We start from the raw sequence: 12,493 nt of genomic DNA on the forward strand, positions 1-12,493 counted from the left end.
CCATCCTCACCAGTTACAGGGTAATCGGCAGAGCACAGCACCTCTCCAGAGCATCTCGTGGATGTTTTAACTGTTATCCTGAGTGGGTTTATCCGTAGCAGCACATCTGCAGACGTTGTTTGGGAAGTGAATGTTCTTCTCGTAGAACAGGTGAGCGAGTGGACGACTTTGAATGGGTCTCGAAAAAGGATAAACCTACGCCAAGAAAGCAAGTTTCCAAAAAAAAAAAGAAAAATTTCCAAAAGAGATCCAAGGAGGACATCACGGACCTATTGGAGAATCTCGGTGTTCGTTCAACTGAGTCATCAGGAGAATCTTCAGATTATTTTGACTGTTTGCTGTAAGCAAGTGCTTCTTCAGTTTTGCACAAGAGGGTTACCTTGTCATTCCAATTTTGTGGTAAATGTTTGGGAGTCAAGAACGATCGACAAGAACCATCACCTAATTAAAAGTGACAACTTTTGAAGAAGAAATGGATTCTGTTCGTTCTTGGGTGCGGAATGTCGGAGTTATTGATGCAAACATAGCGGCACAGAGGTAGGCTTATTCTGAATTGATGCAGACTAAAATCTTTTAATTAGTTCAAGTTTTTAACAGCTACAAAAACACCACAAGAACATTTCTTTATTGACAGTTCTGTCATTTGAGTGAATTTAGTCCAAATAACACGCATAGGCTACTACACAAATGTTGAACTATTTCCAAAAGAACAGAGCATAGCCTGCATTATGTAGGATTAAACTATTAACCTAAAAACATTTTGCGTGAGTTATCAAAATGTTTTTCCCTTACGTGCCGTTGTTACTGTAGCATATTATTAGGCTATTATTAGTAGGCTAGTATTAGTATGCTAGTAGCGAGACGTCAACCACGAACTAATTAACTTTTTTTTCTATAACTGTAAAAATATCAACAGCTACAGGTTGGGCTGCGGATGTAAAATGACACCGGAGATTAATAGCGCCAGAGCTCAGTCTTCAGTGCTGTTGTAGTTTGAGGTGACAGAGTCACGAGCCGAATGAAAGAGGCAAACAAGACAATACAATAAAACCCTATTGTCTCATGTTGGTAGACTTTAAGACGCTCGAGCACGTCACTTGAACGGCGATTGTTTGTGACGTTCTTGTTTGCTTTTCATTTCTTGCTCATTTAAATTAGCCGATACAGCATAGGCTACTATTATCTAAGAATAGGCTATGTTTAATCCAGTATTATTGAACGATTTGTCGAACTTTGATATGCACAATTGAATAATTTTAGGAATTCAAAATCAAATCATTAAAAGTTTGATGCAGTGGTAACTCCAATTAGGCTAATACTAATCGTAATAGCCTATTGCTATTAACGAAAACACACAAATCTATACTGATCGCCTCTAAATGTGTAGCCTATGTTTTGATAAGTCGAAATCTTTATCTGATTTCATTCTATAGCTAAATGTATCGATGTTAACAACTGCCCAGAGCTGCGTTTCCACCAAAACATCAAGTCTACTTTTAAAAAATTCAGACAACTGTTTGTTGTCAGGTCTGTCTTGGACGATAAATAATTTCGTAGTAAATCTGCTTTTTGCTTTCTGAACAGTGTAGCTATATATTGCGCTAAAGACTAGCTTCTTTCCAGCCTTTTTTATTTTACCTAAATTAATTAGAGAAGTCTGTGTGCATAAGTTATATCTTCAAATCATACATTATTAGAACAATCATAATAATTGTAAAAAATAATTAAAAGAATGGATATATTTTGATATAGCAAAGAAATATTTAACATTTAAAAAGAACTTGTAATCAAATTTGGTGAGAGCATTTAATAAAAATGAAACAAACATTTATTTCTTGACTTTTTTTAAAATGTGACAACAATGTGCTCGAAAACACTTTCTAGGCCTAAAACTGTTGTTCTCACACAAGCAGACATTTTTAATAGGAGGAATCAGTGGAAATGTAGCTCCAAAAGTGAAAGTATTTGTCATTTTGATCTTGTCCGAGACATGCATTAAGAATTGTACTGAGCTTATGTTGAATTTAATTGATGTTATTATATCAGTAAATGGTCAGTTGGGCCTATATGAATTGTGAAAAAATGATGAAATAAACTGTCTGCTTTTTTTTACTCTCCGAAACCCTACATGCAGTGGAGTGGCCTTATCCCGTGCTCACTTTGAAAAACAGCCTCCCTCCAATCTCAGAAAGTCCAACTTCTTCCATTTTGTTCTGGCACTCTATGATCGCAGTGGGCAGCCTGTAGAAGTGGAGAGGACAGCATTTGTGGACTTTGTGGAGCAGGACAAGGTATATTCTATACTATAGCATGTTTCACATGATTGAACATTTTTGCATTTTTGATGATGTTTCCTATGTAGAGTTAAAGCTTGGGCTTTAAGAGAGAAAACAAAACCTTATAAAACACACAGGATGTATGGAATATTTAAACATCCAGAAAAATTAGAGGAGCCATTCTTGGACACTGACACTTATTTTACAACATCAGCTCCTTCCTCCCAAATCTGTCCTTTTTTACCTTTGAATCCATCCTTGGTAGGCAAGACAGCCTAATGCAGGCTCTCAACCACAAAACATCAGTACCTATTACAGTTTTTTTTAGCACTATTTTCACAAGTGGTAATTTCAAAACTCAAACTGATCACACTTGCAAAACACAAGACATTTTTTCCCAAAACATAATCTCATGCTTTCATTACACTTGAAGCCTACATATTTTCTTTCCAAATAATCATTGTTTCACAATGCAATATTTTAACATAATGAGAGCACAATAGATCTTCTTTCAATTTAGTTTTAACAGAAATGCAGTGCAACAATGCAAGATACATGTTTCAAATCACTCTTGTTACTAAATATATTACAGTAATTGTATAGTTGTCACATTAGAAAATGCACTTACATGAAGTAACTTTATATAAAATCTGTAATGTTTGAAATTGTATCTCTTCATCAAAAGTTATAATAAGTATATGACACAGCCATGAGTTTTACAATAAGTTTGCTATGTTTTCACTGTACCCAATGACTGAATTTATACAGTTAAGGGTGACTAATGCAGTCTCTACCATGGTAAAGCCATGAGATTTGAGTTTTGAAAATGTACCACTTGCTTGTGTTTATTAGAAAAATATATATTGTTGTTTAGACAACACTCAATCATGAACTCCTGTATTTAAATGTTAATTTTGTTTAGCTTAATCAAAATTCTTTGTCCTTCCCTTGCCTTGCCTTTCCCTGCTGTTCTTCTAAGGAGCAGACGGGAGAAAAGACCAACAATGGAACTCACTACAAACTCCAGCTCCTCTATAGTAATGGTATACTTATCATTTCTCTTCTCATATAGACCTTTATGTCCATGTAGATATTCTGTCAGTTGGGAAATATACTGTCAGTTTTTGCAGCAAAAAAGCCATAATTATGTGATGCTATCATACATTAAATGAACATGTACATTATATATTTTAGTTAACTAACAAAAAAACAACTGATGGTAGTAAAACTACTATTGCCCAACTCTCTCCTACTATTTGATCCAGTGGAAATGTGGTTCAAAACTTGTACATTTGTTTCCGAGTGTGACATCAACAAGGTTGGTTTGTTGTTTTTGTTCACAGGTGTTCGCACAGAACAAGACCTTTATGCACGTCTCATTGATTCCGTCACAAAACAGGTAAAGCACCAACTTATTGTCTTCTAGCCATTAGAAACTTGTTCTTAGTTTTGCTCTGTGTGTTGATGACCTCTTTTAAACTCTGTTTTACGTGGTTCAGCCCATCTCATATGAAGGACAGAACAAGAATCCAGAAATGTGTCGTGTTCTGCTAACTCATGAGGTCATGTGCAGGTGAGTTAAAAACACAATCAAACTAATATAACAGCGATGTGCTATTGGAAAGGGCTGACTGTTGTGAAAAATGTGTGAAAGAGTGCAGCAAATTTGCTTTACAATGATCCATATATTCCAGCCACTTCTTAATCACAATTCTATAAAATATAGGTCCTGGCATCAATGGTTTCATGAGGAACCTTTAACATCCATGTAACATTTCCAGTGTACAAAAGGTTCTTTATAGTGGAAAACGGTTCTTTAGATTATTAAAATGTTATAAAAATGTATCTTTTAAGAACCATCTTGTCTTTGGTAACATGTAAATAGCAGTAGTAGCTTCTGTGTTTGAATCCCTTGGTAGAAGTTTACACGAAAGAAATACATCTTCAGGAAACATGCTGAATTTCCAGTCTTCTAACAACCGAAAACATTTCTCGAGTCAGTTTCACTCGAGTCAGTTTCACTCTACATCTTGGAAATATCTTTTTTTTTTTCATCTTGGCCTTCCGTCCACGATGAGATGATGTTTTTGTCCTGCGAAAACTGAGCTTTTTAAAGATGCTGTCACAAGTGGATCAATTTGAAAGTGGCGGTTTTACATTGTAGTGTGGTCTGTGAAAACAGAGGTATTTGAAAACGATGGCTTGTTTAGTCATGTGACTCATATTGTACTGATCTATGCTTAAATGGCATGTACCTGCTATGTGCTATTCTCTTTTATAGTTTTGCTAAAGATAAATGTTACTTTGTACAATCATTCCTGCAAAGATGACAGAACATTCACTCGCAACTATATTTTTGCAGAACTCAAAACACTTATCAATACATACAAATCACTGCAGGTTCGAGCTGAAACGAACACCAGAGGCAGTAACAACTTTTATTTCTTTTTACACACAAAAAAAATATGATTACAGGGGTAGATTGCGATAAACAAAAACTTATTTTCACACAATTCCTTGCACAATACTATGTTATGACCTCAAAACACTTTTACCATAGTGTATCATTTGTAAAGAAATACATTTTGAGATTTGCATCACTTAACCATCACCTCGTACAGCATTGCACTTGCAAAGTACGAGTCCAGTGAAACAAGAGTCACGATAAAAGAGCTCTAAGACTTGTAGAAGCACACTAAAATTGCATGGTTGCTTTAGCAAATGTGATTTTATCTCACGTTTGATTTATAGTTAAAGTGTTAGTTCACTCAAACATGTAAATTCTGTCATTAATAATCACCCTCATGTTGTCTCAAACCTCTAAGACTTCGAAACACAAATGATGATCTTTTTAATGAAATCTGAGAGCTTTCTGTCCCTCCATTGACAGCTACGCTGACACTTTAAAAATTTCGTAAAGAGATTGTAAAACTAATCCATATAAATTGAGCAGTTTAGTCAAAATATTCTGAAGAGACTCGGTCGCTTTATATGATTCATTTTCATTTTCGGGTGAACTATCCCTTTAACACTATCAGGTATGTTTAGGGTTTAGTGTAGGTGGTATGTTATTTTCAAACGCAGTAGAGCATTAACCTTCACCCTCAGTGCACGTTTAATTTGCGAACTACTGTGATGCATACAACAACCAACATAATAAAACCTTGCCAGATTCAAGTTCATCTGTTTCAGATAAAACCGAAAACTCGTTTAGCGTCGCTCACTTGACATTTCACTTAAAAAAAAGTGTTGCGAAACATGCACGACGCAACGTAATGTCATTTTTTGCATATATGTCGCCACAGGCACGTTTTCTCAATGAGCCTGGGTTGGAACAAGCACAAGCACAAGCACAAGCACAATGTCCAAAAGAGTATATGGTAGCTGAACTGAGAGAAAAAGGAACAGCAAGTGTCACAGGAGACAGAAGAGACAGGGGGTGTGCAGTGACCTCAGGCTTCAGGACAGCATTAGGGAGGGCAGAAGGGGACTCAGAATTGGCTCTGCCCCCATTGTGTAGCCAGCAGATGCCCGAGTGGGCGCTCACAGCTGGTTAATAACAGAGCTGATGGGGAAGGGGTGCAGAGGGCAGGACACACAGCTGGGGAGTGACTCTGTCTGACGGGGGGGACTGTGAGGAGAAAGCATATAGGCAGATGGCCAGGGGTGGGGGGCACTTTTGTTATGCTGGTGGCGTGGTGCATGGGGTGGGGGGATTGTATGTGTGTGTGTGTGTGGGGGGGGTGCCCTGCACAGACAGGAGGTCCACCGACGGTGTGTGTGTGTGTGTGTGTGATAGGGTCGGGTTTTTGTGTGTATGCTTTAGAAGCAGGGATTGAGCTTGATCATTCACAATCAATGTGACAGATTGCTGGCCTGCCTTTTTTTTCTGAGTCTTAATTGTAGTGGTCTTATGGAGCAAGTTTTAATAATTCATTATGTTCTCTTTTTCCGTACAAAGTCGCTGCTGTGAGAAAAAAAGCTGCGGCAATCGCAACGAGACACCATCCGATCCTGTCATCATTGACAGGTAAGTCCAGTTACGAAACTTTTCTAGTTCCCTACACACAAGTTTGAGTGATTTTATATGTTCACACAATCCACAGTATGTTTTGCTTAGATTTTGTGCAGGCTGTGTTATTAAAGGGAAGAAAAAATGGAAAAATAATATTTTTTAGGAAACTCAACTCAAGGGTCCTATGAGTCCTAAGACTATCATGCTAAAACTAGGGCCAAACTGACCAATAAAGTCTCTTTGGGACAAGATTGGTTTATATGTAAAGAATATTAGTAATTTTTTAATTTTAGCTATATGCTCTGAAAAAAAAATGCTGGGTTGTTGCAACCCATGTTCAGGTAAAATATGGACAAACCCAACCGTTGGTTTACATTTTAAACTCAATTTTTAAAACCCAACGATTGGTTTGTACATATTTGACCCAATTTATGAAATATTTGATGGGATTTAAGAATGAACACATCTGTCCTTCTTTATTCATTGCCTCATTGCACAGAAAGGATCAGTTTCTTTCAGATTTTCTCCTTTCTCTACTCACTACATAAATACAACACTTAAATGCTAGTTGTTTTGCTCTCTTATGCATACTAAATCACTCTTTGTCCAACAACTTGATCACCCCTAAGCTATCTTTCAAAGATATATGGATAATATAGTTTCCCTTATTTTCAGATATCCCTCTTTACCTCTCTCTCTCTTTTCAAGCTTACAGTGTTTATAAAGCGTCTCTGAGGATCTGCTCTGTCTTTCTCACGTCGAGAGTGGAAAGTTGTCTCATAGAGTTTCCCAGAATTCCTTAGCACCACAGATGTTTTTATAGTTTTCTCTGTGAATCCCCTCTCTCTCTCTCTCTCTCTCTCTCTCTCTCTCTCTCTCTCTCTCTCTCTCTGTCATATCTGTTCCTTCTATCTCTTTAATTCTCCAAACAAGTTCAGTTTTACCCAGAGTTTTAATAAAATGAAGCTGTTTTTTAAAGCTGTAGCTTATATATTGCCTCATTAGTGCATTATGATACTTCTCATATTTTGCAACAGCAAACAAACTGGTTGGCTTTTTTTGTTGTTGCTTTTTTATGTATTGTGTAAAGAAAAAATGCCTCTTGAGGATATAAGAAGTGCTGCATCATTGATTGATTCGTACTTTGAAAGACCAAGGGACTTTTTAAAACTCACAAATGAGAGTTGACAAAGATGTTTCATATATTTATATTCCAGTATTTTTCTAGTTTTAATACCCTTCACTCTCTGGTTTTCTATGCCACCTACAACCTTTCCCCCTAATATTGATATAATTAGTCGGCTCATCAGGACACCTCCCCGATGCATGTGGGAATTGGGGTCCCAAAGCACCTTCACCCCCCTCCTTTTTTAATCTGTGTCCGTTTTGTTTGGACCTGCTGCTCAGTATGTCTGTCTCTCCACCCCCTTTCTGCCTCCACAACTAATCCAGTTATTAGCAGAAGGGGAGAGAATAGCTCTCAGCTGATGCTGAAGGAGGCTTTTGTCACATTATGATCCCCACATCTTCCCTTGGCTCTTCTTGCTGCCAGAGAGTAAGGCCTAGCTTTTAATCATTACCTGTCCATTTCTTATATTAAACATACATTTTTACACATTGAAACCTTCATTAGTTTGTTTGTATAATTGTAAGTCTTTTCATGTGCTTGTGCATATTGATTGAAAGACCAGCTTAGTCAATCCAACAGTCCATGACTGATCAATACACACATGTGCAATGGCCACATACTTTAATCTCGTGGATGAAAGCTACTGTTTTAAAAATGTCTCATGCAAATTGGCAATAGTGATAATATGTTAATGAACATTTTGGTTTGGCATATGTTGCCCACGAGGTGTGTGTGTGCGCGTGTACCACTGATCTATGCTTGATTTACATATTCGTCCCTAGAATGAGCTAATTCTGACTAAACCAATCAGGGACATCTGGTGCTATCATCATTAATCAAAACAATATATAGATTAATTGTCGTGTGTGTTAAAAGGGTTGAGTTAAGGTATGGGTTTAAGTTTCAGTAATAATGATCAGCTGTATGGAAATGAGGACTTCAGTATTTAATTTAAGTTTGTTTGTTGTTTGTGTGTGTGTGTGTGTGTGTGTGTGTGTGTGTGTGTGTGTGTGTGTGTGTGTGTGTGTGTGTGTGTGTGTGTGTGTGTGTGTGTGTGTGTGTGTGTGTGTGTGTGTGTGTGTGTGTGTGTGTGTGTACCTACTTAACCATATTTCGGGGACAAATTTGTACCCAGAATTGAGCTAAACATGACAAAATACCACAAAACCAGATGTCCTCATTTGTAAACGTTGTTGTTTTTTTGCAGAAAGTTTTCATGTAGGGTTAGGATTATGGTGTGGGTTAGGGTTATGTTTTAAAACAAACTGTATATAAAAACAACAGAAGTCTATGCAATGTTTCTATTTAGATAGCTAAGGAAAGGTGTGTGTGTGTCAGTGTAAAAGTGTCAATTTATTTTCAGCTGTTGTTTTTGGTGTTGTTCATAAATTGGATTAGGAAAAGTTTGGCAGAGTGGAAGCACTAATTATGTTTGGCTTCATAAGAAAAAAAAATATTCCCGAAAGTCCTGGTATATATCCTGCTATATCTTTAAGCTTTGTAGCAAATGTACAGCTGGACTAACAGCTTGAGACTCAGCAAGTCACTACCACACAGGTTCAATAAATGGATGCATACGATTAGTGAGGGATGAAAAGAACTGTTGAAAAGAAGGAGAGGGTTGAATAGGGATCAATCCCATGGTGGGTTTTGTGGGTTTTCAATCCATATAGGTTAAAACAAACCAAATAATCAATATGGTATAATCTTATCAATAGAATAATGCTACCGCAAGAATAAGGCTGATGGATTGGGATGCATGTTTATTTGTTGGTCTTTTATCATAACTGTCAAATCTGTTTCCAAATGTTGTCTTGGTAATTGCTGAAAAAGTTAATAGTTTGTAAAATCTATCTACACAGAATTTGGATGTAGTTATAAATGCAGGTCCTCTATTTTCGGCCGCCTGATGTTACCTTTGAAAAAAATGATTGTATTTTCAAATTTAAGAGCCATAGTAGCAATATGAGGACGTGGACTTGAATACAAACTTGGGGCTGTTGTTTTAGAGACTGGACTGACAGCATTTCATTCGCTTCTTTAGGTCTATCTACAATGAGTGCTCTGGGGAAAAAAAAAAAGAAAAAATCCCAGTAATAGGAATGGTACCATCTGTCCCCTCTTACTTTGCTAATCAAACCCAGGGGAGTGCAAAACTATTGGATCAATATAGAAAGACAATTATCTGTTCCTGAAGGGAAAATGTTCTGCAACAGCACCAACAAAGAGTGAGCACTATAAGACAAGTGAAGGGATGGCAGAACAAAACATAATAGCATTTGTTTGAGCATAATACAAGCTTCAACATGAGATATACTACCAACAAAATTATTTGGACCAATAGGTATTTGGAATCTGAGTGGTGATAGAAAATTAACAATCAAACGAGAATATTATAAAATATTTTTGAATAATTATAATTGTTTCTGCTTTGAAACATATACAGTGCCTTGCAAAAGTATTCAAGCCCTTTAATTTTTTCACATTTTGTGATGTTAAAATGCTATCAATTATTTCTTTTTGTGACTCCTTTTTTATTATATTTTAAAATTATAACTATATGCAAAGGCCAAGATCTGCCCATTCATTACTATCAACAAAACAAGCAACAGACAAAATGATACCCATAATAACCAAAATAAAATACAGAAGTATAACTTAAAGTCTCGGATAGAGTGTCAGTGAGGTCTAACCAAAACCATTTTTAACGATTTTCAAAAGCCCTGGTTTCATCCCTGAATCATCTTTGAAATTTGAGGTTTTTAAGTCCATCTGCTTTCAATTCAATTGATCAGGCATGATTTGGAAAGGTGATTCCTGTCACCGCTGTGAGAAACAGTGCAGCCCATGGTGCTAAAATATAATGTCCATAACTAATCCATAGCAACTGTGTACACATGCAGACAGGAGAGAGAGCAGGGAGGAACAGTGTTGGAGGAGGAGAAGAGACTGACAGGGCTCACAGCAGGCCTGCTGGGAAGCTGTCAATGACCCTATCAAGCCTGACCCGAGTCCTGACAGATTCATCACACACTACGTAGTCCACGTTGTCTGATCTCTCACAAATGCACGTCTATGAGATCAGTAATGTAAACTAATTCGGGGCATCTGTCCTGATGAATTTATCCTTAATCCTGCAGTATATACAACACGCAGGAATGCATTGCTGTGAAGAAAGTGGGATTATGTTGAGGCATATGGAATTTACCATGGAGGATGAGATCTTCTGGATCTCCTCCAGATTACACACACACACACACACACACACACACACACACACACACACACACACACACACACACACACACACACACACACACACACACACACACACACACACACACACACACACACACACACACACACACACACACACTCAAACAAACAAACAGAGGGGCCAGACTAGCACCAGGGGGCATCATTAACTCATTAGTGAAATTTAAGACCTCACACACACACACGTCTCAATATGATGTTGTGGCAAGGCTACTGATTAAGCATTATCTCTAGTATCTGTTGGGCAAAATACAGTGACTTTCACAAGTATTAATTTTTTCAAGCATTTATATTTCTGTCTGTTCTTGCGGCATGCTTCTGCTTCCTGCTATCCTCTGAAAACTCACATCAAGCTGTTCTGTTTGAGACATTCGGTAAAGTGAGTGCTGGCATTCTCTACCCCCCTCCCAACCACACACACACACACACACACACACACACACACACACACACACACACACACACACACACACACACACACACACACACACACACACACACACACACACACACACACACTCCCAATTTGGAAACAGATGTTGTTTGTCAGATCACATCATTACTGGCTAATTAAGCAGACATCTTTCCCTTCTCTTCTCCTATCTGCCACTCTTGTATTCATGCAGATTGTCCTGCCTTTGTTTCCCCACAAAGATGAGGGCTTGTGCAGAAATTATTTCTTTTGTTTCTGCATTGGTTAAATAAAATTGTGCTTACACATACTCATGGAAGCACTGAGCATTATAACACACACACACACGTTGTGTTTTCATGTTTTATGGGGACTCTCCATAGACGTAACTGTTTTTATACTGTAACTTCCCAAATGTCCCCACAAGGACAAAGATTTCAGATATTGCCATCTTTGTGGGGACATTTTGTCCACATACGTGTTTGTGTGTGTGTGTGTGTGTGTGTGTGTGTGTGTGTGTGTGTGTGTGTGTGTGTGTGTGTGTGTGTATGTGTATGTGTATGTGTATGTGTGTGTGTGTGTGTGTGTGTGTGTGTGTGTGTGTGTGTGTGTGTGTGTGTGTGTGTGTGTGTGTGTGTGTGTGTGTGTGTGTGTGTGTGTGTACACATAGACTTTCTCTGAGTATGTCTATGTAAGCGCAGACAGAAACCAAAACATGCGAGTCAACTATAAGGTGGTCAGTGAAAAAGTTACTAGGACCATAATGCTTAGGACCATAATGACTAAAAAACAAATTATAATGTTATATGAATAAAAAATATTGTGCAATTTCTAGGTCACTTGAAAAATAAGCAAATTTGTGACATGACTACATACTCTGTTGTATAAAAAGTCATATTTCCTTGCTGCAATTGGAGCACAAAACATGCTCTTTGGAATATTCTCAGAATATGCTGGGAAAACATGAATCAACAGGATCTCGCGTCCAGCTGGAGTGCATGCTTTCATTAAAGGAGAAGATATAGCAAATATGAAATTGTTATCACTTAAATTGTCATGCTTATAATATATTAAATATATAACTAATACGTTTTTTTTTTTTTTTTTTTTTTTTTTTTTTTACAAAAATACAAAATAGAAGCTCTGATTACACTTTACTGGTTGTCGACTTTAGTCATTCTACTAAATATAAGTAACTTTGCAACCATGTCAACTAGCAGTCATTAGTAGATTAACTGCTTAAAGGGACAGAAAAATCTGTCTTTTATTCACCCTCAAGTTGTTCCAAACCTCTATGAGTTTCTTTCTTCTGCTGAACACAAAAGAATATATTTTGAAGAATGTTGATGACAGTAGCCATTGACTAACATGGTAGGAAAAAAATA

The 12,493-nt window shown here is 37.3% G+C and overlaps 1 protein-coding gene across 1 annotated transcript in view; it reads left to right on the top strand.

Moving 5' to 3' along the window:
* Window positions 1–378: 378 nt before the first annotated feature.
* Window positions 379–12,493, top strand: part of ebf2 (EBF transcription factor 2) — a 30,453-nt gene continuing 18,338 nt past the window's right edge. Inside the window, exons 1-6 of the mRNA XM_077206665.1 lie at window positions 379–537; window positions 2,135–2,291; window positions 3,256–3,319; window positions 3,620–3,675; window positions 3,776–3,849; window positions 6,238–6,306. Coding sequence (XP_077062780.1) covers window positions 473–537; window positions 2,135–2,291; window positions 3,256–3,319; window positions 3,620–3,675; window positions 3,776–3,849; window positions 6,238–6,306 — 485 coding nt within the window. The 5' untranslated portion in view covers window positions 379–472. The remainder of the gene's footprint in view (window positions 538–2,134; window positions 2,292–3,255; window positions 3,320–3,619; window positions 3,676–3,775; window positions 3,850–6,237; window positions 6,307–12,493) is intronic.

Source organism: Siphateles boraxobius, unplaced genomic scaffold (genome assembly GCF_051911475.1).
Source record: "Siphateles boraxobius isolate OS27281-9 unplaced genomic scaffold, OSU_SipBor_1 56, whole genome shotgun sequence".
NCBI classification, from domain to species: Eukaryota; Metazoa; Chordata; class Actinopteri; order Cypriniformes; family Leuciscidae; genus Siphateles; species Siphateles boraxobius.